The sequence below is a fragment of the Puma concolor genome, chromosome A2, assembly GCF_028749965.1.
Source record: "Puma concolor isolate L17-30 chromosome A2, mPumCon1.1.hap2, whole genome shotgun sequence".
NCBI lineage: Eukaryota > Metazoa > Chordata > Mammalia > Carnivora > Felidae > Puma > Puma concolor.
The window spans coordinates 172233397-172261202 of record NC_141668.1 but is presented as its reverse complement, the minus strand read 5'-3'; the positions used below and the strand labels follow the sequence as shown (position 1 = coordinate 172261202).

Genomic DNA, 27806 nt, shown 5'->3' with positions numbered 1-27806 from the left:
AATGAAGGACTCGCCCACTACCAAGATGGCAAACAATCCGGCTTCAGGCCAGAAACCATGTCCTTTCCTAGAGAGCCATTTTGGAGTCTGGTAAAATTCAGGTTCCTGACCGAAGCCTGGAAAACTGTCCAACCCACGTGAAGAGGAACCCGGAGGGAAAGTGCCAATTAAAACCCGAGGGGGCGGGAAGTGGACTGCTCCAGTTATTTGCCAGAGTCTTCCAGCGGGATCCGGGCGGGCTCTGCCCTTAACCAAGATGGCCGTCCCGAGGCGCCAGCGCTCTGTGGAATACGGCGGCGCTTCCGGTCCCGCTGCCCTCAGCGAAGATGGCGGCAGTGGAGAAGCGGCGGCCGGCCGTGGCTCCGGCGGCCAGTTTCCCCGACAGCGGCCGGCCGGCGGTGTCCCGGGCAGCGGCAGCGACCGAGAGTGAGGAGGACTTCCTGCGGCAGGTCGGCGTGACGGAGATGCTGCGCGCGGCTCTGCTGAAGGTGCTGGAGGCGCGGCCCGAGGAGCCGATCGCCTTCCTGGCGCACTACTTCGAGAACATGGGCCTGCGCTCGCCTGCAAACGGCGGCGCCGGGGAGCCCCCGGGCCAGCTCCTGTTGCAGCAGCAGCGCCTGGGCCGCGCGCTGTGGCACCTTCGCCTGGCTCACCACTCCCAGAGGTGCGGGGCGGGGCCGGGGCGGCGCCGCTGCGGACCTGCAGCCCCAGCTCGCTGCCCGCGGGCGTGCTGGGCACTGTGGTGCGCAAGCCTCCCGGCGGGGGGGTGGGAGTGGGGGGTCTGGCGCCTGTGGTTCTGGCCGTCTTCGTGTGTTGTGATGCCTTTCTGCAGGTGCTGAGTTCCCTCTTGAAGCCCACGCCACTTTTAAAAATCACAAAGTTCAGAGAGGACTTCACCCAAAGTCACGGAGCGAGACCTCCGAGCCAGGTCCTAACAAGCTAGGTTTTTTCCTAGATGTGTTGTTACTAGCGTCGTTGCATCCCCATCCGTTAGGCCAGAAAATGGATATTTACAGGGCTGGGCGGTAGAGTCACCCAAGACCCCTACCTTAGGAGGTAGCTCCCGTGGGGCAGGAGTGGTGTCCAGAAAGAGGCCTGCTTTGGGCACAGGGAAAGGTGCTGCAGGCACGAAGCCGGCGGGTGCACTGGCCTGGAGGCTGTAGAGCTGCAGTGTGGGACCCACAGGCTGCTTAGCCTTCTGGTGGCTGAGGCCTGGTGGGGTGGAGGACATGGCCACCATACCGGAGCACGGCCCCGCCCCCAACCGTTCTGAGCCCAAGGAAGGTGGTTGAGGACCATGGATTGAATGAATGGTCCACATCGGGGGGGGGGGGGGGGGGGGTTGAGGAGAAGCTTTCTGACATGCACCGTCCACCAGACCAGGTCATGACTGGGTGTGGATGGCTAGGTCTTGGTTGAGACCCCTGGAGAGAGGCCCCTAGAAGCAGAGCCTGAGGCAAGCATCTGTGGGTAGGTAATTTTATAAGGGAGTGCTTCCAGAAGAACCAAGGAAGGGAGCGGAAGCCAAGCAAGGGAGTGTTCCAGCCTGATCACCAGGGGGTCCCCGCACGTTTCAAGCACGTGCCCACCTTTGGGCGGCCTCCCAAGAGAGTCACGGGTACAGGCCATAGGACAGCACAGAGAAGCTGGGGAGAGGTCTCAGGTGTGGGAAGGGGTGTGGAGGGTGGGCATCTGGGAAGAGCATGCATGTGTCTGAAGGTCTGCAGGGGCTGGGGTGGGAAGGGAGTCCCAGGTAGCCCCTGGGGCCATCCACTGAGATGGGAGGCCATTGGTTTGGGGAAAGCGTGCAGCGTTGCTCCAGGCTCTGGGAGAACCTTGCAGCTGGAGAGTAGACAGGTAGGTCTGCAACTGGGACAGGAGGTCATCAGCTGGGAGGGGTGTGAGGGCTTCAGGAGAACCAGGAAGAGCTCAGGACCCAACCCTGAGGAGCCCAGCCTCAGAGAGCCCGCAGAAAAGCATGATCGGGCCAACCAGACATGAAGGCGGGGACCGGCAGACAGTGGCACCTGGGGCATCTTGTAGGGAGTAACAGGGCCAGCATGTTCGGTGACGCAGGTCAAGCACTGCATGAAGCACTCACCTACAGGCAGTCACAAACGAGGATGTTTATATAAATGGCTTTTTGCAGAGCTTTTTCCTAGTTCACACGGAGGCACGTTGTGGACTGGGGCAGTCCTGGGTCCGTCCAGTGGCCCGCAGACGAGGGCGCAAAGCGTCTGTTGGATTTAAGGCCCGGAGGGCCCTATTCCTTTCCCGTGGCTGCTGTGACAAATTACCACAAACTTGGTGGCTTAAGACAACAGGTATCTGGGGCACCTGGCTGGCTCAGTAGGTAGAGCACACGACTCTTGATCTCAGAGTTGTAAGTTCGAGCCCCACGTTGGGTGTAAGAGATCACTTAAAAATAAAATCTTAAAAAAAGAGAAATACACACAGAAACTTATTCTCTCACAGTTCTGGAGGCTGAGAGTCTGAGATCAAGGTGTCAGTGTCCCAGGGCCGAGCTCCCTCTGGAGGCTCCAGGGGAGAGGGTCCTTCCTGCCTCCCCAGCTCAGGGGTCTCCAGACGGCCCTCCTCCCTCCAGGGTAAGCCTCCCTCCTTCTGTGTCTCTCTGTCCTCTTGTTTCTCATCTGAGGACATTTGATGTAGGGCCACCTCATCTCATCTCCGCATCCTGAACTAGTTCCCTCAGCAAAGACTGTATTTCCAAATAAGGCCAGTCACAGGTTCTGGATGGACGTGCAGTTTGGGGGGGACTCTGTTTCCTGCAGTGCGGGGGCATGGGAGCCGTTGGCTGGAGGCAGTTTGGAACGGCAGGGCCACCGAGGGTGCAGTGAACGAGGGCATGTCTGCCGCTGGCATCGGGGCTCACCTGGGCCCCCCAGAGATGGAGCCAGTGGCTAACTCAGAAGACAGTGCAGTCAGGAGCCCTGAACCTTGCCTGACGGGCCAAAGGCAGAAGCCAGGCCAGGCAAGTCCCCGGGCGGAAACCAGGGGCGCCCGCTGAAGCCGTGCAGCTTCGCCCTGATGCGGAGGGGCTGACTGGGCCAGGTTGGGGCTGTCATCGGCATGAAAGGTTTGGGAAGAAGTCATCCAAACTCCCCTTGTCCTACGTCTTGCAAAATCAGAAGCGCTGGCCCCCCGGGATTGGTGACGGTGGCAGTGGTGTGCAGTCGGCCACCCCCCTGCCAGCCCCAAGTCCCCAAGAGCACAAAACAAGCTTTATGAGACCTGCTGAGGGCCGTGTGGCCACTGAGGGGCAGAGCCGGAGCCCGAGCTGGGTGTTGTGGCCCCCGGGGCCTCTGAGCCACTGTACCGCCACAGAAAGAGCGCCACCTCGCGCCCCCATGACCCGGGAAAACGCTCAGAAGGCACCACCAAGCTCGGTTCCTTAGCTCACTCTGAGTGGGGCCATCCTAGGCCCTGCCGGGGGCCGAGTAGCACCTCTGGCCTCCACCCACCCGGTGGTAACAACCAGAAGTGTCCCCAGATCTCACCCCCATTGAGAACCTCTGGTCTAAAGCGAAACGTTTCCACGTCTCATTCTGGAGATACATGCACGTACACGTATCTTTAAAACAAACGCTCGCGCTCTTTAGCGTGACGTGGCCGGAGCCAGGTGGCCCCGCATGCGGTGTGGGTGAGGGGCTGACTTGAGGCCAGTGCCCTGGAGGCCGGGTGTGTCCTTCCTCAGCACCCTGCCTGGGACTGTGATTACCTCTTTGCGTGTCTCCCTGCCCCGCGAGGCGGACGGCATCTGGACAGCCCACTGGACCGCGGCCCTGGACGCGGCTCAGAGCGCAGGAGGCCCTCCCACGTGTGGGGCGCTGTTTTCAGTCCTTGGCATGAATTCCATCCCTCTATCCTGCAACACAGGCATTAGGACCCTCATGGTCCGGACCCCCAGGGTGGGGGCTCAGGAGCTCAGTGAACAGGGGACCCAACCGGCTCCTGGGGTTTCTCGCGCCAGGCTGTCTCCATCTCTAGGGAGGAGCGAATTCGCTCAAGAGATGAGTCTTGGGCCACGTCGGTGTCGTCGAGACAAGCCGTGTCACGCGGCAGTAACAAACAGCCCTGACACCACGGACTGCTTCTCACACCACGAGGCCGTGGCCGCGAGGGGCTGTGCTCACGGACTCTTGCTTGGTTTCCCCAAGTACGGCAGCGGGGAGCGGACCGTGGGGACACCACAGTCACTCCCAAAGCTGGCTCGAGAGAGGACTGCACGTGGCTCCGCTCACCTGTCGGTGGTGGAGCCACGTCCTGTGGCTCCTCTCACTTGAGGGGCGTGGCGGGCCTTCAGAGCGCCCGCATGTCAGATGGGGTGGCTGCCACGTGGGGAGGGCGCACGGTGGCTCTGGAGACGCCGCCACTGGCCTGGGCGCCAGGGTGCCGGCGTGTGAGCCTTCAGGGGACCCTGACGGCAGCCTCACGAGCGACCCTGAGCCACTGCCGAGTCCCCGACCCGCAGAAACAGGCCATGAACGCTTGCTGCCACTGCAGGCCGCTGGGCTCAGGGCAGTTTGTTACGCAGCGACACGTAGCTGCTGGGGCGCCAGTGACGGCCGAGTCTGTTCACAGCGGACCTCCCCCACGTTCTTTCCTCCTCCCGGTGGAAGGAGTTAATGTTTCGGGCTCCTGCAGGGGCCCCTGTGGGGCTCGGTCGGGTAAGTGGCCAACTCTTGGTTTCGGCTCATTTCAGCTCAGGTCGTGATCTCACGTTTCGTGAGCTGGAGCCCCACGTCGGGTTGTGCGCTCACATCGCGGAGCCTGCTTCCAATTCTGTGTCCCTCTTTCTGCGCCTCCCCTACTTTCGTGCTCCCTCTCTCTCTCTCAAAAATAAGCAAATGTTTAAAAACAAAACCCAAGTCCTGCACAGGGCTGGTTTGAGGCATCGGCTCACGTGGGTGGCAGTCGTGGTAAAGGAGTGAGCACTAACGCCACCCCAGCGCTCCCCGGGGCAGTCTCACCGACCGCTGGCTCCAGCAATGGCGAGGGGCCAATGAGTGAGGAGAGAAAGGGGTTCGTAGCCCGACCGACGGAGAAGCGAGTCCCAGCTGGCAGAGAGACCCCCCAGGCTACACTTCTGTAGCCTCTGGGCCTCGGTTTCCTCCTCTGTCGTGGGGCTCCGATCCACAGAGCTCGCTGGGTCAGCACATCCGCCCACAAGCCCCACACCGGGCAGCAGCCATGACCGCAGTGGCGGTCACGTGTTGACCAGCATGTACTGAGCACCGGCCGTGCGCCAGCCCGGCCTCCACTAAGCACCCGCTGCTTACGGGCCAGCATTTGCTGGGGTCCATTGCTCGCTGGCCCATAGAAAGGTGAGACGACGTGCCCAGGTCACACGGGAGGTGAGTGGAGCCTCCGCGTACCTTCCCTCACCTGGAGCGGAACGGACAGAGGAGGAGTGTAAGCCTCACGGTCGCCCGGCCCCCTCCTCTCTGGGATCCTTGGCCTGACCGTGAGCCTGCACCGAGCCTCAATACCTATTGGTCACGGTGGAAATGCTAACGGGCCACCAGCCACGGTAGCGCTGGGCCACCGGCCAGGCCCTAGGCTGCCAGTCCAGTGAGGGAGTGAGACACGGGGCGAACCAGCCACCCAGGCTCACCCTGCAACCCGCACGTAACCGCCGTGCTCCCCAATCAGCTCGTGAAGCCCCCTGTACGGCCAGGCCGTGCAGTGGAACCTGAGCCATGCCCACCTTCGCCGACAGCTCACAGCAGGGTCAGCCCCCTCCTGTGCTGGCGCTTTTGTGCCCCAGTCGCTGTTGTAGCCATTCAGCTCTGCCTTTGCAGCGACCACAAGCAACATGTCAATGGATGCACGAGGCCTTGTGCCAATAAAGCTTTATTTACAAAATAGACGGGGGGGGGGGGCTGGGGCAGACTTGACCCCCTGGTGTAGTTTGCCTACTTTTGGCCCATGGGACTGTGACAGAATGAAATAAGCTAATCCGTATTAAACGCTGGGCTCAGCTTTTGGCCAAGAGTGACCACCCCGTAAGCGTAAATGTGATTGTCGGGCGGTCCCTGTGGGGCAGTGCCCGTTGGTTGACTTAACAGACATTTCTAGAGCACCTGCCATACGCCAAGCAGTGCTCTAGGCACTAGGGTTCCTGGGCCGACATTCCGAAAGGACATCTTACACTAAGTCGGATGGTGGTAACTGCCATGGAGAAAAATAGAGGAGGCAGGGGAGGTCCCCACAGGAAAGGTGACATCTCAGTAAAAACTCAGGAGCTGGAGGGCCTGTGGGGGAAGGGCACTCCAGGCAAAGCACATAGTCCGTGCAAAGGCCCTGGGGCTCCCCCAGGCCTGGTTTGTTGGAGGAAAATAGATGGGGACAGGGGAGGGGTCCCAGGGCTGTGCCGGACTCTGCTCAGCTGGCCCAACACGCCTATCCTCCTGCAGGACGGCCTTCAACAACAACGTCGGCGTGGCCTACGAGTGCCTGAGTGCCAGTGGGCGCAAGAAGAAGCCGGGGCTGGACGGGCGCACCTACAGCGAGCTGCTCAAGCGCATCTGCCGGGACGGGGAAGCCCCCGAGGAGGTCGTCGCACCGCTGCTGCACAAGATCCAGTGCCGGGACCATGAGGCCGTGCCGCTGGACGTCTTCCGCGCCGGGATGCTCACCTGCTTCGTGCTACTGGAGTTCGTGGCGCGGGCCGGCGCCCTCTACCAGCTGCTGGAGGACCCCACGCTGGCTGTGGCCGACCGCCGCGTGGGCCAGGCCGTGCTGGACACCCTGGAGGGGGCCCTGCAGGCCAGCGATGGAGCTGCTGTGCCTGCCTGCTTCCTGGAGGCTGGCTCGCGCCTGGGCCCCGACAGCCTGGCGCTGGCCATGGACCGCGCCCTGGTGGCTCGGCGGCCCAGCTCCCCCATGACCCGGGAGGAGTTCCTGGAGAAGGCTGCCGCCCTCTTCATAGCCAAGGTCAAGCCGGTGGGCTGAGCGCCCACACGCCTTCCCTGCCTCCTCCCCCTGGGCGGCTGGAGGCACCACAAGGTGGTAGCCACCCCCCCCCCCCCCCACCGCTCCCTGGCGGAGTGCAGGTCTCAGGCCGGAACTGGAGTGTCCCTGCATGCAGCGGGGAGTGCGGGGAGCCCTCCCCACGCCCGCCTTCCAAGCTGGAATCATGCCCCAGCCCCTTCGGAGGGGAGGCCGAGGGTCCCAGGGAGCGGGCACCCCGTCCCCCCACCCCCACAAAGGCCCCTCTCCTCGGCAGTAATAAAGTCCGTGCTCGAGGCCGACCCGGTGTGTGTGCCCCCCTCCCTCCCCTCCATGTCCGCTGAAATGCTTCTCCGCTCCTGCCTCCGCTGCTCAGCGAGGCGCCCTGGACTCACAACCCTGAGACCCGGGAGGCCCTGCTGTCCACAAGTGCCCCACCCAGCCAGTTCCTGGCCACGGGTTCCCCAGCTGTCGAAGGAAGAGTCCGGCTGGGCAGGTAATCGTGACGGTGATGATGGAAACGGCCGACACGTGTGAGCCCTGCAAGGTCTTCTGTGCCTCCAAGGAAGGCAAATCACTACCCCGATTTTGGCAGATGGGGAAGTCGAGGCCCAGAGGAGTGAAGGGTCACCCTACCGGCAAGGGGCGTACTCCAGAACCCACACCCTCCACCACCTCTGCCACCTGCCGTCGGTCCACCCAGAACCCACACACACCTGCAAAGTCCGTCCTGTCACTGTTCACCAAGGACCCGCTGGGCACCCCTCTCCCCTCCAAGGGGATTGTTGCTTGCAAGAGGAACCCCTCTGGGAGCAGGAGGAAGGAGTCACATTCCCAGCCCAGAATGGTGGCCGGCCAGTGACCTCGCTCTCGTGGCCTCAGCCTCCAACTCTGGTAAATGGGACCCAGGACTCGGCCCCTTTTCTGATTGAAGGAGACCCCGTGGGAACAGAGCTTAAACCATTTTTCAGGCTACTGATGGCAAGGACCACCTTGTCTCCCCATCCCTCCCCCCTGCACAGGCCAGGTGATCAGCGAACTGTGAGTTGTGGCCACTCACTAGGTGTTTTGCAAAACCGACCACAGCAACATTTCTGTTCCCACACGCTTCCAGAACATCCCCACCCCTCCCTCGAAAGGCAGATCGAGAGGTGAAATCCGCATTCCCTTTCACTGAATTCGGGTGGCTTTTGTAACACTACAGGATCTCCACGGCTAGGTTACAAAAGGTGGCAGGTCCCATGCCCCACGCCCCGGGCTCACCGGTTCACTCAGCAGCCGCGAGTGTGGGACAGCAGGCGACTGGCAGCACCGACTGCGCCGATTCACGAGCGAGACAGATCACCATGTTTGCCGTGAAGCTTTAGGGTCATTTATCATGCAGCAATGGGCAACTGGAAGGTTAAGGAAAAGCAAGCCGCTGAATAAGTGTTGGCTGGAACGCTTCTACTCTGTCCTGCGCCCACACACAGGGATTGCTCCAGAAATTTGCAACCCAGCCGCCACGGGGCCGGGCAGCAGCAGGGACAAATCGTGGGTGAGGCCCCTGCCCACACTCAGCTCGTAGACAGGTGGGCCATCTGCATCAGGTGCATACCTGTCCCGGAGCCCAGGCAGGTGGGGGCCTCAACGCTCAGCTCTGCGGTCACTCTTTCATGACCTCAGAAGCTGAGGTGGGCACTGTGTACTGGGTCACCCCGCCCTGCTGCCCCCGCCCTGCTGCCCCGGCTCACCGCTGCCCCTCTGCAGGGGAGCCACGCTGCCCAGGAAGCTCCACTCCTTCTGGGGCAGGCATTGCTAGTGAGTGATGGCCAGAGGGTATAAAAGCCAGCCCCTTTGCCTCAGGTGGAGCTAATTTGGGGGCAGCTCATGTTCCGGAGCCCCCCAGAATAGAGGGAGGCCAAGTCCAGCCAGGACAATTGCCCTGCCCCATCCAGCCTCGCCCGCTGCCTCCCTGGGTCACCATCATGCGTGGTCTTAGGTCCGGAAGTCCCCCTTCGTTACGACCCCGGCTTGATCTCTGCCAGCCGCCAGAGTCCAGGGAAGCTGACACGACGTTCGCACCTGGCCTCAACCTCCTAGCAGTGTGGACCATGGGACACTACAAACCTCCCCCTTCTGGAAACACCCCCTTGCCCACTCTCTAAATGCTCCTGCCCCGCCCCGTAGCGGCCTCCTCCTCTTATCTCAGCTTTGGGGGTCGGGGGACGTGGCCCCCCAGCTCTGTCCAGGGCCTCTCCTCACACATCCTCCTCACTTAGAATCTCACCGGCCTGAGGCATCTATTGCCGCCCGGACGCCAGGGTTCTCAAAGTCATGGCTTGGACCCCTTGCCTTGCTCTGCTCCAGCCTTCGAGAACCAGCCACATACCTAGGACTTCTGGAGACATCCCAAGGACACCCTAGGCCTGCTGTATCTGGGACTGAGCCTCTAGCTGACCCCCCAACCCTGGGGCTCCCCTGGAGTTTGTGGCCTCTGTGGAAGCCCCCTGTCCACCCGGGTCTGGGGGAGTGGCTGGATGCCTCTCCCCCTCAGCTGGCCCTTTTCTGGAACAGCAGGTGACTCCTGGATGGCCAATGAGATGCAGCCCTGGGATTGTGACACACTTGAGCTGGGAGGGCCTGGCCTGAGTTCTGGAGCCGTTACACCACCACAAGTCCTGTGAGCAAAGTCAGCACTCAAGAAAGCTGACGCAGGGGGCGCCTGGGTGGCGCAGTCGGTTAAGCGTCCAACTTCAGCCAGGTCACGATCTCGCGGTCCGTGAGTTCGAGCCCCGCGTCGGGCTCTGGGCTGATGGCTCAGAGCCTGGAGCCTGTTTCCGATTCTGTGTCTCCCTCTCTCTCTGTCCCTCCCCCATTCATGCTCTGTCTCTCTCTGTCCCAAAAATAAAATAAAAAAAACGTTGAAGAAAAAAAAAAAAAGAAAGCTGACCCAGGAGACTCCCCAGCTCCCTGTCTTGCCTCTGTCCCCTCACTCTGTCTCAGGCACACCAGTCTCTGGCTGGAGCAACTTGTCCCCACCTCGGGGCCTTTGTATGTGCTAGCCCGTCTCTGTAACACCGTTACTCCAGACCCACATGGCTCACTTCCTCCCTTCGTTCTGGTCTCTGCTCAGATGCCACCTCCTGAGGGACACCTCCCCTGACCACTCTCCAAACCAACCCTCCAACCACTCCTGTTGCTAATGCCTCACCATACTGTATTTTTCTTCTTGGCAATTATTGCTACCAAAAATCGCTATTTATTTACCGATTTGTTTATGGCCTCTCTCCCTACCTCTCCAAAGGTGGGTGGCTTTGCTAGTCCTGTTCTCTGTAGCCCCAGGGCCTAGATCTGTGCATGGAAGTCATGAATCAATCAACTTTCCAGCGGAAGAATCTGAAGCTTACAGAGCCAAGTGTATTCAATTCCCACGACTGTTGTTACAAATCACTGAATTCAGTGGCTTAAAGTTACACACACTGGTTCTCTGACAGCCCTGGGCTCACAGGTCCTAACTCCCAGGTGTAGGCAGGGCTGGCTCCCCCGGGGGCCCCAGGGGGCCCCATCTCCTTGGTTTTCCGGCTTCCAGAGGTGCCGTCCTTGGCCCATGGCCCCTCCTCATCCTCAGAGCCAGAAGCACAGGGTCTGCCCATCTGTCTGACTTTGGTCCTTTGGGAATGGGGTAGATTACACAGGGTCCAACCACCGTGATTACCCAAAATAATCTCCCATCTCAAGATTCTTCTTCTTTTTAATGTAAGCTTTATGCCCAACGGACTCCAACTCATGACCCTGAGATCGAGTTGCATGCTCCAGCCAGGTGCTCTCTTCCCATCTCAAGATTCTTAATCTCATCTGCAAAGTCCCTTTTGTCCTGTGAGGTGGTATAGTCACAGGCTCTGGGATTAGGATGTGGACGGCTATGGGAGGTGAGGGGGGCATTATTCTCTCCCACAGTAAGTGACCGGCCCCATGGCACAACCAGGAAAAGGCAGGGCTGACCTCGAAGCCAGTTCTATTGCATCCAGAGCACACTGGCCTTGAAGCCTCTGTCTTAGGACTCCATTTCCCTCTACCCTTGAGGGGCCACATTCTCTCCTGTCCGTCCTTTTATTCCACTCCTGCAGTCCCTGCCTCCTGAGATCACGTCTTCCTTCTCAACCGGCATGATTGCAGCAAAATGCCATTGTATACCTCTCCATAACATCTTCAACGCCCATGCTAAGAGTTTTCCAAATATTCTCTCATGTAACTCCTTTTACAGATAGAGAAACTGAGACCTGGCTTAGCATCCCAGGGCCATTTCCAAGGTCAGAGCAGAACTTAGGTTTGAATGCAGGGTGCTCCTGTGGCACGTGGTGGGAGGCCCACATCAAACTGGCTTCATAAGAACGAAAGTAATTTATCAGCTTGCACCTCTGGAGCATTCAGAGGCCAGCATGGCTGCACCCAGGAGCACACACAGGGTCATCAGGATCCTCGAGTGCCACCTTTGTTCGTAGGGCTTGTGGTGATAAGACGGTCCCCTAACCTCAGGCCAGGTCCCCACTCAGTCACCCCAGCCCAGTGTTCTCAGAAAAAGTCCCAGAGCTGCATCTCATTAGATGGTTAGCCACATGCTGTTCCTGAACCAACCAGTGCAGCCAGGGGCTTGGAACGCTCTGATTGGGTGACCCGTCCCTGCAGCCAGGGTTTGGGGGGGGGGGGGAGTCAGTCCAATTTGAACCTTACAGACTAAGAATGAGAAGCCCCTAAGGGAAAATCAAGGTGCTGTGGACACCCCAGATGACCAGCACTCCAGGATATTTCAGAGCCCAAGGAGCAGGCTTTCCTGGGGGATGAGGCCCCATGTGGCACCTGCTGGAGCAGCCATAAACTTGGTACCTCCCTTGACCTCTCCAAGGCCACCCCGCCCACCCAACACTTTGTGGGGCTGTGGGGATTACATAGGGAGATCCTGGGAAGCCTCTCTGGAAGAATCACGATTAGCTCTCACGACCGTTTATCTATAAGCTACCACACGCCAACGCCGACACTGCTGCTATAGGCAGAGAATGAGCGTCAGAGTGCACTTGGCACAGGGTACACAGTCCTTTTACAGCTGAGGGGCCCACTCCACGCGCCTCCAAGGAGGGCAGAGGTTCTGAGACTCGAAGCCCAGAGCCCCCTTTATGGATGAGACAGTCAAAGCCCCAGGCTTGGGTCAGCCATCTGAAGCTCAGCTCTGCCCGGGGTTCCTTCTCAGAGCACCCTGACTCTCTCCCCTGTGGAGACGTTGCTCACCTTGCCCCAGACAGGTTTACACCTGCCTGTCCTCAGCTGGGACACCTGGAGGAGGGCCGAGCCCAAGGTGTTGCAGCTATTGGCTGCCCCTGACACCTGCCAACAAGGCTACAGGCACATCCCAGGGCGGGACCACAGCAGGGGCCACTGGCCCAACGCCCACTCTCATGGGGAGCGGTCACCCTGAGGTTGTGCAGGATGTTGGCCTGGGCACCACGTCTGACTCTCATGCCCAAGTGTCCCAGCAAGGGCTGTGTGTCTAGGCCTCGGACCAGCCAGATCTGAGCTCAGCCACAGTCGGAAGGACACGCTGGGGTGGAAGGTCAGTCTACGATTCGGGCACAAGCAGGGCTCAGCCGAGGGTGGGACTCAGGCGGGGGCTTCGGCCAGGATGGGTGCTGAATCAACACTGCCGAATGAAACCGGAAAGCGGAGGTGCACTGATCTCCCCAGCTTCCCTGGGGAGCAGTGTCTTGCCCATCTCTGGATTCCAGTTCGTCGGACCGAACTGAGCAGGGAGGTCACTCCTCACCTCTGCCTCGAGAAACTGAGGCACCGCCCAACGAGGACCGGGTCTGCGGACCCCAGACACTGCCTCACCCCACCCTCCCGCCTACCCACTGCCGGCCGGGCCGCCCTTTCCGCTCGCTCAGAACCGCCGGAGAAGGGAATCCGCCTCCGTCCTCCCTTCCCGGGCCAAAGGACCCCACCCCCGGCCCCACCCCGTGCTGGGACGTCATAAAAAAGACCCCAAAAGCTCAGCGGCCCGTGCCGGGACGACGCAGCCCAACCCTGCCCGCCTCCCCGCGCACAGGCGTCCTGGGTGCTAGTCCGAGAGGGGGGCGGCGGCGGCCTCCCGGGGGTCGAAGGCTCCAAGGCGCCTGCGCGCTTGCCCCCCCCCCCTCCCCGCGGTTGCGCCTGCGCACTCGGCGGGCCGGGGGGCGGGGACTCCACTTCCCGGCGTGCCCCGCGGGCGGGCGCGCAGGTGCGGTCCGGGCCCGGCCGCCGCGCGCAGGCGCAGTCGGGGGGAGGGGGGGCCGGCGGCGGCGCGCAGGCGCAGCGTGGGGCGGGGCGCGCGGGTCAGGCCGAGGCGAGCGCCGGGCGGGCGGCGGTGCCAGAGCGAGTGGAGCGCTCAGGGGCCCCGAGCGGCGGCGGCGGCGGCGGCGGCGGTGGCGTAGAAGAGGAAGGCGGCGGCGGCGGCCCCAGCCCCGGCGCCTCCCCGGCCGGCGCGCGGCCCGGCCCGTCCCGCGCCTCCGCGGCGGCCCCACGGCCCAGCGCGCCCCCGACCCCGGGCCCCGCCGCCGCCGCCGCCGCCGCCGCCATGGCCCGGCCGCTGGTGCCCAGCTCGCAGAAGGCTCTGCTGCTCGAGCTCAAGGGGCTGCAGGAGGAGCCGGTGGAGGGCTTCCGGGTGACCCTGGTGGACGAGGGCGACCTGTACAACTGGGAGGTGGCCATCTTCGGGCCCCCCAACACCTACTACGAGGGCGGCTACTTCAAGGTGAGCCCGCGGCTCGCAGTCCCGGTTCCCACCCGGCCTCTGTGCCCGCGGCGGTCCGCGTCTCCCTCGGTCTAGCTGGTGGTTCTCTCGGCCACCCCTTCCGTCCCTGGAAGCAGCTCCAGGCCCCCGCCTTCCCGGCCGGTCTGCCGGATCCCCGGAGAGAGGGCTCGGGGCGCTCCCTGTTTGTTTGGGTGTGGGGCTCGTGCTTACCTCAGCCTCTGGCGGACCCGGGCCCTCAGCTGCCTTCCCCGCCCCCTGCCCGGAGGAGACAAAGAGCCTCCCCAGACCTAGCAAGCTCTATTGTTGGGGAGCACGGGGTTGGGGAAGGGAGGGAGGGAGGCCAGACTGGGGGGGCTGCTCCGCCACTTGTTTGGGTTCCAACAAAGGCTCAGATGGGGCCTTGCCAGCTGGGGCCTGCTTGGAAAGCAGCCACTCTTCCCGATAGCAGCCGGCCAGGCCCACTTGGCTTCCTCTGGAGCTTTATGTAAGTTGTTCTCTAGGGAACGTTGAGGCAAGACTGTGGCATCACTGCCACTCTCCACTTTGTCCCTGGGAGCCACACCTCAGAGAGCAACCCCACGGACCCGGGACCCGGGACCCTGGCCTCCAAACCTGGGGCCCCTCTCTTGCCGCAACTTGCTTTTCTCAGGTTTCGCTGAGCAGGTGTCCTTTTGGGGCTCAAATCTCACGCCTGGGTCGTTTTCTCTGTCCCCTGTGATAGTTTCATCCCGGGCAGTTCTTTTCTGGGAGCAGGGAGGGGGTGCTGGCTCTGGCACTGGCTGTGTTTCGTGCTAGTGTGACAGAAGATCTGAGCCAGAACCCAGGCAGCTTTCTTGATCTCACCATTTGAGCCCCCACGTGGCCTTGGAAGGACCCTTGTCAGATTGTAGGGCTTTGCTCTTTGAGCCAGAGGGATGGGGCAAGGGGTCTGCCTGCATGAGAGGTGGGGAAAGGGCCCTCAGCCTGGGAACACCCTCCCCCAGCCCTGCCAGGTTGGAGGGGGGGGGGGGCGGGCAGAAACCACAGCTAGGCCAGGCTGTGGGGGAGGGGCGGGTGATACTCCCAGGACACATGTCTGCGTTTGCACTTTTGGCTCCTGTTTTAGCTGAGCCTGCTCAGTGGCTGTGAGGGAGCAGCCTGGTCTGCTGGGGGTGAGTCCTGAGTTGAGATTCCCCTGGTGTTGGGGTGGGATGGGGGGAGGACTGTGGATCGCTCCCGCCTGAGTTGTGCATCAGCAATCCGGCCTCTTGCATGCGGGGACTGGATTTGGGGTTGATCACCTAATGGTCCAACTAGATCCCTCCCCCAGCCTCCTTTGTGTGCTTCAGGCTGGAGGGATGGGAGCTCCATTCAGAGCCGGAGGTGGAGTCCCACCCTGAGGCAACAGCGAGACTAAGAGACTAAGTGAGCTCACAGATCTGGAAGGAAAGGATGTGGGCTTCTGACTCTTGCTCACTAACTGGTTGCAGGGGATCCTCCACACTAGGGTTGGGGGATTGTCTCGTTTTTCTGGAGAAGAATGGACTGGGGGTGGGGCCCTGCCAGATTCGAACACATCTGCCATAGGTTGTGTTGTGTTGTGTCCTCAGAGAAGCCGGCGGGGGACCCGGGGTGGTTTTGGCACCCACCCTGATCCTCCTGTCGAGGCGTGACTGGGTGGGGAGACCCTCTGCAGCAGGTGTGGAACAGCCAGACTGGGAAGTGCCTGGCGGCGCCTTCCTTGTCCTTCATGGGCCATGGTGAGCATTTGGGCAACGCAGTGTACTCAAGGGGGTGCCAGAGAGACACGGTTCAACAACCTCCTCTCAGCTTGCTTGCTGTGTATTCTTGGGCAAGGTACTTTCCTTTTCTGAGCCTCAGTTTACTCAGTAGTGAAAAGCATCTCTGGGGACGCTTGAGACAAGATGAGGTGGGACTTGCTGGGTGTTTGAGAACAGCTGTCCTCGGGGCCATCGCTTAGAAACCTGTAGGGCAGGTTCTGAGCTCCAGGTTTGCTCTGCAGTCACCAGTAAGTTACCTGCCTCCCAGGCCTCAGCACAGTCACCCAGGAACAGAGGGGCTTCTAAGTGCCCCCGTGCCCCTGCCCAGGAGGGTGACTCTCCAGAGATGGGCCTGGGAAGCTCCAGCAGAGGAGCCCAGCTTTGGCTCCCAGCACACTGGCTCGCCCGGGAGAGCCTGGAGCACCACCAGGACCCTAGGCCAGACATCCCCATGTCTGGGACTGGGGCTCAAGCCGCAAACGAAGCTCCTTCACCTGCTGAGGCCTTGGCAGGCAGCCCTCCCCAGTCTGCCCCAGGACCTTCCTGTCTGCCTTCCTGGCCCCCCAGGATGGATGCTTGTGGGCAGAGAGCCCATCCGTCCAGCGCTGACTCATCTCCTCCCACAGAGCCCAGCCCACAGAGGTGTCGGGAATGATTGCCGAGTGAACACACATCTATTTTTAACCTTCCGCACAGCCTGGAAACTGAGGCCTGGGAGTCGCCGCCATGCTGGGGGTGCACAGCTCCCTGGGGCCTGGCTCCTGGCCCCTCCCACGGGCCTGGGCCAAGAATGGCCTTGGAGTTGCCCTTCAGCAGCAGGAGGGGGGCCAGGGTCAGCTCAGGCCACCCCAAAGAGTCCTGGGGGGGGGGGTCTGTGAGGGGTGACCAGCAGGGTCCAGGCGGTCCTCCTGCAACAGGGGGGTCTGTCCTGGCCAATGTCCTTGTTTGTGTGTTCGTGGGCACAGTCCCTGAGCAGTGGCCAGCACTGGCTGAGCTTTTCTGCTCTCTGCCCCTCCCCAGGCACGCCTCAAGTTCCCTATCGACTACCCCTACTCCCCGCCAGCCTTCCGGTTCCTGACCAAGATGTGGCATCCCAACATCTACGAGGTGAGCCCACCGGGCAGGCCCCTCCCGGCTCCCCTGTAGTGAGGAGGACACTGCGCTGCCTGGTGGCAGTGCTGTGGGCGCTGACCCCTCTCTCCTGTCCTCACACAGACGGGGGATGTGTGCATCTCCATTCTCCACCCCCCAGTCGATGACCCCCAGAGTGGGGAGCTGCCCTCAGAGCGCTGGAACCCTACGCAGAACGTCAGGTGAGGCTGGGCCAGACCCTGCGGGAGGGACTGGTCAGCACGTGGACCCCTGGCCCCCACAGCATTCCTGACCTTGCTCCTTCGGGGCCTCTTCAGGGCCATGACTCGCCAGAGTACCGTGGCATCTGTCCAAACTGGCCTCCCACCAGGATACTGGGGGCCCCAAAGACCCCAGGACCAGTTCTGCTAGCCTCTCCTCTCATTTCTTGGTGCCCCCTGCCCCATTCACCATGAGGAACAGCCTCTGGGAGTCTCGGGTCTGTGTCTTCCCTCCCATGGCCCCTCTGCCTGCCCCTGGGATCTCCCCTCCGTCTCAGGGCTGAGCTGCTCATCCTGAGTGGGCTAGCCTCCCTGCCTCGCAGCCTGCACGTCTTTAGTCCAGCCCGAACTATTGTAGAAGTTGGTGACACAGAGGGACCTGTTTGCCCGCAGGATGCCTCGGGGATAGGGACATGTGGGACAAAGGTGGTTCTGGCTTCAGCTGCTCCCACGTCATGTTGTCCTGGGAGCTGGGCAAGCAGGTGGATGGACTGGGGGGGGGGGGTCGTACCCTGCTGTTCTTGGGGCCTGAGACAAAAAGGGACAACGAGAAGTCCAGTCAGATGTCATCTGCAGGGTTGGGGGGCTGTGAGGGTCCCCAGGCAGGTGCTGGCTTCAGAGTGTCCGGAAGCTCCCCAGTGACGCTTGGGCCTGGGCGTAGCCTGAGAGCCCAGCTCCTAGGTGGGTGGCGTGGGCCAAAAACGCCCTGCACCTGTTGACTCCCTACTTCCCTAGGACCATCCTGCTGAGCGTCATCTCCCTCCTCAACGAACCTAACACCTTCTCGCCGGCGAACGTGGATGCCTCTGTGATGTACAGGAAGTGGAAAGAGAGCAAAGGCAAGGACCGGGAGTACACAGACATCATCAGGTGAGGAGGGCTTCTGTGCAGGCCCACACACCTCCAGCTTGCTCATGGCCAGCAGTCCCAGTAGGGACTTGGAACCCTGGGAGGAGCCAGCCAGCCTGAAGCCTACACCTTGGTTCTTCTGCTGGTCTCCTTGCCCTCAACCTTGCCCCCCCCCCTTTTTTTTTTTTTAAGAAAATGGGTGTTCTCTTTCTCTGTCGCACGGTGAAGTGCCCCAGTGTGTGTCGCAGATGTGTAGCTTAATGCCTGTGAGATGTGTAACACGGTGTGTGCATTCAGAGCACCTGTGGTGCACGTGTGTCGCGCACAGACCTGGTGGCACATACATACAGAAGCCCCTGAGTGGTGACCGCCAGGCTTTAACAAGGGTTCACTGCGGTTTCTTTGCTTTGTAACTAAAATAGCAGAGACTCTCCCGGTCTTCCGTCTGCCCCCACCTCTCTCTCCTCCCTCCTGGGGAGCCTCTCCCAAGCATTGCGGGGCCTCCTGTCTGCATTTTGGCCCCTGACGCCTATCTACAAACGCTCCGGGACCACGGTCCTTTGGGTACCTGCTCCTGACATCAACTCTGTTTTCCTACTTTCTTTTGGGGGGGAACATATGTTTTGTGTACTACTGAGGCCTGGTTTATGTCACGTTGTATCTTTTCTGCTCAGTGGTTTCTTGCTGTGAACATCATTTACATTTGTAATTTTGAAGCTTGGAATCATTTCCTAAAGGCAGAAAATGATCATGATACTAGCGCATTTAGAAAATTGCTATCTTTTCTAGAAAATAAGTTTTGTCTGGTTAGGAAAGCGATGCATCACTTGGGGATTGGCCAGGACTAATCCTCCACCTGGCAGGTGGTCATTTCCAGTGCTCTCCCCTCCGAATAAACAGGTGAGCACCCTTGGAAAGGGACCTTTGCACAGGATGGACACTCAGCGGGCAGGTGCGGGACCAGGGTGGGAACCTGGTCTAAGGCCCTGGGTGTACACGCTGTCTGCTTAGGGCCTAGAGGTGCTTGTGCTTGACCCCCTTTTCTCTCTCCCTGGATTTGTGTGAGCTGCTCTGTGTCTGTTGTCCATTGTTACTTTTTAATGCGGGTTTACTGACTCGTTTCATGACAGACTTAAGCGTTTGTTAGGTTTTTCCTAGATACCCTTTCAGTTTGTCATTTTTTAAGTTTTATTTAGGTAATCTCTACTCCCAATGTGGGGCTCGAACTCATGACCCCAAGATCAAACATGCTTTTCCGACCCTGCCAGTCAGGCACCTCCCCTCCCCCGTCATTTACTTTTTAATTAAAAAAAAAATGGGTAAGTCATGTGCACACCTACATTAGGACCCAGCCACTTGAGGTCTGAGTATTTACCCAAGAGAAACGGGGGGCGCGTGTCCACACCGGTACGCACACGAATGTTCAGAACAGTCTCGATTTGCCAAAGCTGTCAACGGCCCAGGCGTACAGCCGCAGGCAAGGAGGGAGCAGGCCGGGGCCTGTCCACGTAGCCTCAGAAAGCACGTTGGTGTCTGTCAGAGAGGCAGAATGTAAAAGACACAGCAGAACCTCCAGGGGTGAGGGGTATGTTTGCGACCTCGCTTGTGGGGCAGCGTCTCAGGACATATGTGGGTCAAAACTCACCGCCATGCACTTTAAGTTGCCACAGTTCACACAGACGAAGCCTCAGAAACAACTGTGTGCTGAGAAGGCAACGTGTTCGTGATAGAGAAACACACACATCCCGAGAGAAACGAAAAGGAAGCCCCGTAACACTAACACCTGACAGTTTCTGTGCAGCCTTCCAGACACCCACGTCCACCACCACCCTGCCCTGGCAGCCGCCGATCTGCGTGCTAGAAACGTGGAGAACCGCGCCGTGCACGTGCACGGGCCTCACACGCTGTTCCGCATCGTGTGCCAGAGCTCTTTGCCGCCTCGTGCTTCACGCTGGACAGACGCAGGCGTCCGGGGTCCACAGCCCGTAGCTGCAGGCCGTTTCTGTTGATTCTGGTTCTCTTTCCTCTGAGTAAAGTTGTGCCGGTTTTCTTCCGTAGACCTGGCCCGTTTTTTGCCGCTTCCGTGGTGTTTTACGTGAGCAGAACTTTCTGAACGATTTCTGCGGTGTTGCACATGTGACCTGAGTGCATCAGAGCCCCCCCAAGCCACACACGCGGCCCCAGGGTGACCCGTGCGCATGTAGGGCAGCCCCTTCCCCCGTTTGTCCCCTGTTGTCGTCCCAGGAGAGCTGTCCCCCGATGCCGGGCGGGGTCACAGCCTTGGGTCTGTGGAAGTGAGGAGGCGCTGAGCGGGGTGTCTGCCACGAGTGATGCCGGGTGCTCTGCAGGCCTCCCGGTGCTGCTGCGCGGGACCCTCGTGGGGTCTCGGGGCGAGGACGCTCGGCTCAGCTCCGTGGCGGGGGGTCCTGCCCACATGGCCTGTTCTTCGCCCCAGTTTTTCCCAACACCTCCCACGTGGTGCCAAAATTAAAACCAGACCGTTTTTATCCCTGAAGACTCCCCGTGGGCTGGCTCACATGCGCCCACGTGAGCAAGGCTGTGACGGGAGCTTCTGCCCGCCTGTCCCCCCACCCCTGCCAAGTGTGTTCCCCGCACAACGGGGGCAGAGCCGGCTGACTTGGAGGCCCCCCCCCTCCAAGTGGGGCGATGCTGCAGGGTGTCCGTCTGGGGTGTCATCTGTGCTGGGACGTGGGCTCTCGGTGTCCACCTGCCACAGCTCATGGGGGCGCCACGCCAAGTCCCCAGGAGAGCTGTCTGCTCTGTCCTGGGCGTGACCCATGGCGCCTGTCACCTCCTGGGCCCGCGTTCCCTCGTCCCCATTTCCCGCTGGCGTTGGCCCTCTTCATCTGCTCCGCCCCTGTCCGGCCGGCACGGGCAGCTGGAGATCTGGTCCAGCCCCGGTCCCGTCGCCCCTGGTGGCTGATGTCTGCCGGCTTGAACCGCAGTAGTGGCTTCACCCTCCCACGGGGTGCCGCCGGTCTCCATGATTCCTCTCTGGTGGCTCAAGGGGCCCTCCCCTGTGGCGTCTGTGCTCCTGCCTGCAGGGCCCTGAGGAGACAGAGCGGTGACCTGTGGGCCCGTGTCTCCCGCAGGAAGCAGGTCCTGGGGACCAAGGTGGACGCGGAGCGGGACGGCGTGAAGGTGCCCACCACGCTGGCTGAGTACTGTGTGAAGACCAAGGCGCCAGTGCCCGACGAGGGCTCAGACCTCTTCTACGACGACTACTACGAGGACGGCGAGCCCGAGGCTGAGGCCGACAGCTGCTTCGGGGACGACGAGGACGACTCCGGCAACGAGGAGTCCTGACAGGGCGACCCCAAGAATAAACGTACAGATTTTACCTCAGCAGCCCCGGACTGTGTGGCGAGACTGCCCCATGGGAGGGGTGCTGCCCGGCCCCCTGGGTGGTCTCCTCCCGGGCGTCGCCCTCCCTTCCCGCGCGTGTGTCCCGGGTCCCTTGCAGCCCGCCAGGTGGGGCGGGCCTGGGCGGCGGTGGCCTGAGGGACGCGGACCCGCCCGTGTGCGTGTTCAGCTCCTGCTGGCCGAGCCAGAGACTTGGGCCTGCGGCTCGCGCTGACAGATTCACTTGTGGTCACCTCTTCTCTCTGCTTTGGTTTGTTTGGAATCTAAATAAAACGACTTTATGAGAAGCTACAGAACCAACTGTCCTTGGCCTTCCCGAAGGACCGCAGAGAGCGGTGGGCCACCAGGTGCCCCTTCTGGGCCGGGTCACGGCCCCAGATTCTCGGGGCCAGCTGGTCTGCTGGCGGGGCCGGCCATCGGGCCCCAGGCGGCCCCTCTGTGGCCGCAGCACCCCCAAGGAGTCCTGTGTGCTGGTGTCACCCAGGCCCGGTGGCTTCATTTCAGTGTAACTGTAAAGTCCAGAGTGGCCTGGGTTCAGGGTCAGATGGCATCAGGACTGAGGTCCCCCCTTGGGTCAGACGAGCACGCGCCCAGCCTGACCAGTCACTGCGCCTGGGGCCCAGACGACCCCACACAGGTGGGGGACGGGCCAGAGGGGCAGGTACATCCAGGGTACACACAGATCCCCACGGCGGCCTGCACACGCCTCTCCCGGTTCGCCCTCGCGGTCTGGTGGTGTTTTAACCTGAATGATGTTTCTCCATTAAAACGTGGAAGGTTTCACCCTTCATCTCTGGCTTTTCTTAAACCCGGAGGGAAGTGCAGGGCGGGGAGGGGCCCCTCTGGACTCAAGTGGTGTTCTCGGCGGGACTGTGGCGGCCACACCTGTTCCCGCTCCTCCTGCACCTAGTTTGGGCCTCTGAGCTCTGTGGTGTATCCCCAGCGACCCAGCCTCCGGAGTGGGAGCCTGGGCGTGTGACCCTCGCCCCTGTGCTGAGCAGGTGCAGGCAGGGCCAGGCCAGTGGCTCGTGTTTATAACCTCCACAGGGCGCCGAGGCCAGGCTGGGCACTCCCTTCACCTCAGCCTAGAGGCGTTTCCGGGGAGCGGTGTGGGGGGCTGGCAGCCTGCACGAGAAGACCTTGGTGGAGGTCTGGAAGCAGACGGCACGGTGGGGTGGCCCGTCCCTGCCCCACCCTGTCCGGGTGTCCTCACAGCGCGGCGGCACGGGCTCCGGCGGGAGGACCCCGGGAGCAAGGCCGCTTCAACACTCGGGGGTCACACGCACCACTTCTGCCCAGGGCTGGACACGGGCGTGCACTCACCCAGACCCGAGGGGAGGGGCGCGGACCCCACGTCTCCATGGGAATCGTGTTCCCTTCATGCCGTCCCCCACACAACTGCCAAGGAAGCTTCTGCACAGAGATCTGACTGATACCTGAGGCCTTGGGGTTCACATCCCATAACCTATCTGCAAAACAGAGATCATAATTAGGGTTGCCTGGGGGCGCCTGGTGGCTCAGTTAGATGTCCCGACTTCAGCCCTGGCCACGATCTCACGGTTCATGAATTTGAACCCCACATTGGGCTCTGTGCTGACAGCTCAGAGCGTGCTGAGAATTCTCTCTCACTCTCTCTGCCGCTCTCTCACTGTCTCTCTTTCTGAAAAATAAACCTTAAAATAATTAGGGTTGCCCAGTTAAATATAAATTTCAGATAAATCATTCTTACTGTATATATGTGTATATATGATATGGTGGGTATATATCCTGTGCAGTGTTTGGGACATGTTTAGAAGGTATTTGTTGTTTATCTGAAATTCCAAGAACTCTCTATTTTTAGTTAATTCGATTTGACCGTCCAGATACTAATGGAGCCTACTTCCTGGGGGTGGTTACGGCTAAACTAGACAGGACATGTGAACACACGCTATAAATGCTGATTTTTCTTGAACTCATCCCTGGCCTGACACACCCGACTGGGTGAGGACAGGATGCCACCAGATGGGCGGTAATGGTTTCCAGAGTCTCTGCACCTGGGTGAATTCATCTGCCTGTTGTGATCAGTTGTTTTGGCCACCTCTCCTTTATAATGACCCCTTCGGTAGCAGGACAAAATGCCCAACTCAAACTGACTTAAACAGAAAGGAATTTAATTGGCTTCTGTGAGTGACAAGGCCAGGGATTTCAGGCATAGCCTGATCAAGGCACTGGTTCTGTGCAGTCTCTCCCCAGACCTGTGGTCACCAGAATAACAGCTCCAGAGATGTCCGTGCCCTGATCCCGTAACCTGAGAGCCAGAGAGCTCTCTGAGAGCCAGAGCAGGCAGGGGTGCAGGTTTCCCCTGGAGCCTTCACGGGAGCCAGCACTGCCCACACCCGGACGTTAGCCCCGTGAGGCCCGTTTCCTACTTCTGGCCCCATAGCTGTTAAAGAATAAGCTTGTGTGGCTTCAGGCCCTGAATGTGTGGTAATCCGTTAATCCGATAGAGCTGCAAGAAGAAACCGTCACTTGCCAGGCTCAGCTTCCACTGAGTGGCCCTCGTTCTCAGGTGTGCTCCTGTCACCTTGGGCCCACCCAGGCTGACAGGCTAATCACGGCAAGTCCAGAGGGTGAGAGCTGCTTTGGAGAATCCCCACGGAAGAGGTTCCAGACCACGGTCTTCATTGAGCTGACTTCCTGGGCACCACGGGAGCCCGTAGCCCCTCTGCTGGCCTTGGGGGCCTGTGTGCAGGTGAGTGGGAGCCAGAGCAAGATGGGGACGGCCCCTGACTGTCAACTTGAACCTCTCAGGAAACGGGGACTTGGGGCCACTGCTAGGCTAGTAACATCAGGTGTCTGGGGCCTCAGAGCTGAGGTAGCAACGTCACAGGACGGGGTGGGGCCCCTGCCCCTAACCTGGCTCTCTCCCCAGGGGCAACACCCTTGAGATTCACATCACCACAGGGTCTGCCCCCGACTCCTTGCCCATACTGGTCTCGCTGCAGAAAGCTAGAGCCCGCCTGTGCAGAGCTGGGGGGCAGTCCTCATGCGCTCAGGACTGTGCCTCCCACCTAGCCACAGGGGCAGAGCTGACCCACGGGGGTGGCAAAGTCCACACCAGAGGAACCCGGGGCCTGCATGCCATGGTGAAGCCCCCAGATAAACCCACCCTGGAGCCAGCACCAAAGACCCCAGACTACACTGGTTCGGGTAACCAAAAGGCCCCTGTTGCCTCCTGTAATGCAGAGTCTGGGAGGACACAAGCGTCAGGCACAGCTGGATCCCAGTGCTCACAAGAGGTCCTCACGAACCTGCCGCCTCTCAGCCGTGGGATCATGAAGGCTTTCTCTCCTGGCGGCAAGGACGGCTGCCCCTCGGGTCCCATGGAAAGCGCTGGTTTCTAGTGCCGCTGGACCCAGCCTAGGTTTCATGCTGGCCTCTGGACAAATCACTGGTTGAGGCAGAGCCCACGCACGGGGCAAGGCCGGAGCCCCCGCCGAGGGGAACCCAGCCAGGGGCTTGGCGTTTTTGGACACACGCCTTCTGGAGTTCGGGGCAGCGGTGGGAACGGGGGAAGACTGGCCAGACAGGAGCCAGGAGGGGGCTGCAGGCTGTGGGGCGTCCCTAGGACACAACAGCAGCCTTATGCGCAGCATCAGGGCCACGGCCCAGCACCCAGAGTACAACTGGCCTCCAGTATGGAGAATACCTTCAAGATGTTCAAGGTGCTGGGGGCAGGTTGGAGGGGTAACAGCTTGCATCCCAGGACCCCCTCCCCCAGCTTTCCCATCCTCCACTGCTCTCCTCCCCCCATCCCCACTCACCTACCCCTTCCTGTCACCTGTAGCAGGACCAGAGGCTCCTGGCCTTGGCCCAGTGCCCACGGGAGCCCAGTGCAACATGGCAGGCTGGGCGCTGACCCTCCGGGGTGGGCCCCCACCAGGGCGCTTCGGGGCCGGGCCTGCAAATGCTGAACATCCAGAGTGTGTAATTCAGTGGGTGTTCGTACATTCACCGGGTTGTGTGACCAGCATCTCTGGAACATTCCATCTCCCCGGAAAGCAACTCTGTCCCCACACAGTCACGCCCCACCGCCCAGCCCCTCCCCCACGAACCCCCTTCCGTCCGTGGATGAGCCTGTTCTGGACGTTTCGCACACATGGACTCACACCCCCGTGTGGCGCCTCGCGTCTGGTTCCCTCCCTGAGCGTCGTGTGTTCAGGGTCTGTCCGCGGGGCGGCGGGGGTGGGCGCCTGGCTCCTGCTCGCAGCCGAGGGGCATGAACCTTTCGCAGTGGACGTCCACCTTTTGTGTGTGTCCGTCCACCTGCCGATGGACACTGGGGCTGTTTCATTGGCTGCTGTGAACTGCCTTGAAGCACTTGTCTGCCCACACGCGCCCATTAGGACCGAGGTCCCCACTGGTTTTGCAGGAAGCTATGGTTTTTATTGTTCTTCAACAGACATCCTCAGGTGAGACTGCATTTAGAGGTGTGCTCCCAGGCACCAAGCAGCTTCCTCTTCCTTCGCGCCGAGGCCTCGAGCCTCGTCAGGGGTCTGGCATGGCTCCATCTGGCTGCAGATTAGGGGAGGCCCGCCTGCTGCTGTCCCGGGAGAAGGCTTATCTCCCCGCCTGGCTGTTCCTTCCTGGCCCAGCAGGGCTCCTCCCCCCGCCCCCCTCCCCCTCAACTGACCCCCAGGTGAACGGAAGGCCACCAACAGGAATAAGCAAGTGCCCCACCCTGCCTGCCTGGGGACTCAGCACCCGCCCAAGGTGGTCTCTGATGCTTTGATGACAGTGTGATCTGGGGCATCAAAGCCACACAGCAGGAACTCAGAACAATGGGACTCTATCTTCCCACATTCTGGGGCCAAAAGTCAGAGATCGAGGTGGGCTGGGCTCCCCGCCTCCACAGGCTCCAGCGGGGAGGGTCCTTCCTGCCTCCTCCAGCTCCTGGAGGCCCCGGGTCTCACTTGCTTGTGGCTGTGTCAATCCCGAGTCTGCCCCCATGATCACATGGCCCCTGCTCTGGGTCTGTGCCAGAATAACCCTTTCGTCCGGATGTCAGCCATAGGATAGAGCCTGCCCTGTCCGCTGCTGGCCCTCTTCTCAGGCCCCTCTCCCCTGGGCGGCTCTGATGTCTCCCTAGAACACAACAGAGGACGGACCGCCCTGGCTCAAACCCCTCCCAGGGCTCCCTAACACCAGAATAAAACCTGCCCTGTCCTCCTTCAGTCACTGCCTGGAGGGGGTGGATTTCAAAGCTCCCCCTTTCAGAAAAATGCACATAAAAAACTAAGCTGAAACATTTTAGCAGTGGACAGATGGGTAACAGAATGAAAGTCTGATGTCATCTCCTCATCTATGAGTTTAAGGGTTGTTTTTTGTTTTGTTTTGTTTTGTTTTGTTTTTTACGCTTATGTAAGTGACCTCTAAGCCCAAAGTGGGGCTTGAACTCACAACCCTAAGGTGAAGAGCTGCAAACACCTCTGACTGAGCTGGCTGGGCGCCCCTGAGAGGTTTTGGGAGAAAAAGCAGAAGGCAAATGAACCAGAGCAGACGCCGTGTCCTGTGATGGGGCAGGGGTGGCATGCTGGGGCTGAGGTCCTGAAGACACGCTGCCCAGGACAGTCTGGTGGTCACTGGGGTGCAGGGAGGGAGCCAGCGGCACCACACGGCAGGACTCCGAGGCAGGACACGGGCCAGTGAGGCCTGAGGGGTCGGCAGGGGCAAGGTTTGCGGGTCTCCAGAGATGCTGCATCAGAGGACGGGCTCCTTGCCTGCTTCGCACCCCCAGCCCGGCTGCTGCACAGAGCAAAGCTGCAGAAACAGGCCAGAGAGCTGGGCTGCTTCCTTGCCTTTCTGTCTGAGGAAGATGTCCAGATCCGGAATCTGGGACCGTCCCAGTGAGGGTGCAGGCCTAGAGGCCAGGGGTGGGGGCGCGGAGTGAGGAGGGTACCCTGTGTCCCTCCTCTCACACACAGGTGGGTTGGACACGAGGTCACAGAAGGGACCAGTGCAAATGAGGGAAATGACAGCGGGTGATGAAGCTGGGCTGCTTTTGAGGAGATCAGATATAGAACAGATACATTTTAGCATAAGTCTATCCCAGATACTGCATGGGATAGACTAACACTTTTAAAATCACTCTTTTTTTTTTTTTTAATCTGAAATTCAAATGTACCTGGGTGTCCTGCCTTTCTATTTGCTAAATCTGACAATGGAGTGGCCCTAGAAGGCTTCTCCTGCCCCAGGTGGGGCCAGGACTGAGCAGCAAAGGGATCCATCTGACCAGTGGGAGGAGACAGGGAAGACTTTCCAGAGAGGGAACCAGAAAACTGGGCCTTGGAGAGGACACAGCTTGGTTTTATAAACAAAAGCAAAGACTGCCTGGTGGCCCTAATATTTCCCACGAGATCTGTCCTCAGCCCAGCCCAGGGAGGGCAGGAAAGGGGGCCGTGGAATTCTATCCAGGCCAGAGGGACTTTGAAGCCAGCTGGCTGCTTTCCGCCTCATTCCGCACGTAGCCCTTGAGCCCCGACACTGCCTCCTCCCCACTCCCTACCGGCTGTTCTCAGACTTGCAGCTCACCTCCCGCGGCTGCTGCCTCTCTGAACAGCACAGCCTTCAAGAAGCGGCTCCAATCTAGAGCAGCCCTCCCTTTACCCACAAGGGGCAGAAAAGTTTCCCTGCTTCCCTTTCAGGTGCTTTGGCTGCTCCAATGATTAATGGATGTAAAACAGATGA

General features: G+C 60.5%; 2 protein-coding genes and 3 long non-coding RNA genes across 7 annotated transcripts; 3 read left to right on the top strand and 2 right to left on the bottom strand.

Annotated features, from left to right (window-relative positions):
* Positions 1-292: 292 nt before the first annotated feature.
* Positions 293-7274, top strand: TPGS1 (tubulin polyglutamylase complex subunit 1). The gene is made up of 2 exons (XM_025916185.2): positions 293-664; positions 6438-7274. Exons 1-2 carry the CDS (start codon positions 327-329, stop codon positions 6973-6975), a joined length of 876 nt encoding a protein of 291 aa, XP_025771970.1. The 5' UTR covers positions 293-326; the 3' UTR covers positions 6976-7274.
* An 872-nt stretch (positions 7275-8146) lies between these two features.
* Positions 8147-13089, bottom strand: LOC147583964 (uncharacterized). The gene is made up of 2 exons (XR_015248628.1): positions 12855-13089; positions 8147-8366 (listed from the first exon to the last, which is right to left on the bottom strand). It is a non-coding gene; the product is annotated as an uncharacterized LOC147583964 (long non-coding RNA).
* Positions 13090-13328: 239 nt separating this feature from the next.
* CDC34 (cell division cycle 34, ubiquitin conjugating enzyme) lies at positions 13329-21868 on the top strand. 3 transcript variants are annotated; one of them, XM_086699792.1, is made up of 5 exons: positions 13329-13735; positions 16516-16602; positions 16711-16808; positions 17583-17717; positions 19498-19745. In XM_086699792.1, exons 1-5 carry the CDS (start codon positions 13559-13561, stop codon positions 19703-19705), a joined length of 705 nt encoding a protein of 234 aa, XP_086555918.1. In that variant the 5' UTR covers positions 13329-13558; the 3' UTR covers positions 19706-19745. The 3 variants fall into 3 exon arrangements, with proteins under 3 accessions (XP_086555918.1, XP_086555916.1, XP_086555917.1); XM_086699790.1 differs by lacking the exon at positions 19498-19745 and adding an exon at positions 20762-21868 and having other exon boundaries at positions 13333-13735; XM_086699791.1 differs by lacking the exon at positions 19498-19745 and adding an exon at positions 20810-21868 and having other exon boundaries at positions 13341-13735.
* A 1341-nt stretch (positions 21869-23209) lies between these two features.
* Positions 23210-25141, bottom strand: LOC147583962 (uncharacterized). The gene is made up of 2 exons (XR_015248627.1): positions 24884-25141; positions 23210-23568 (listed from the first exon to the last, which is right to left on the bottom strand). It is a non-coding gene; the product is annotated as an uncharacterized LOC147583962 (long non-coding RNA).
* Positions 23473-26420, top strand: LOC147583961 (uncharacterized). The gene is made up of 2 exons (XR_015248626.1): positions 23473-23811; positions 24306-26420. It is a non-coding gene; the product is annotated as an uncharacterized LOC147583961 (long non-coding RNA).
* Positions 26421-27806: the final 1386 nt, after the last annotated feature.

What these genes read in the sequence shown, in the direction of transcription:
- TPGS1 (XM_025916185.2), top strand. Translation starts at nt 327, where the DNA reads ATGGCGGCAGTGGAGAAGCGGCGGCCGGCCGTGGCTCCGGCGGCCAGT. An exon ending in CTGGCTCACCACTCCCAGAG is followed by an intron (nt 665 to 6,437) that starts GTGCGGGGCGGG and finishes ATCCTCCTGCAG; the next exon opens with GACGGCCTTCAACAACAACG.
- CDC34 (XM_086699790.1), top strand. Translation starts at nt 13,559, where the DNA reads ATGGCCCGGCCGCTGGTGCCCAGCTCGCAGAAGGCTCTGCTGCTCGAG. An exon ending in GGCATCCCAACATCTACGAG is followed by an intron (nt 16,603 to 16,710) that starts GTGAGCCCACCG and finishes GTCCTCACACAG; the next exon opens with ACGGGGGATGTGTGCATCTC. An exon ending in GAGTACACAGACATCATCAG is followed by an intron (nt 17,718 to 20,761) that starts GTGAGGAGGGCT and finishes TCCTGCCTGCAG; the next exon opens with GGCCCTGAGGAGACAGAGCG.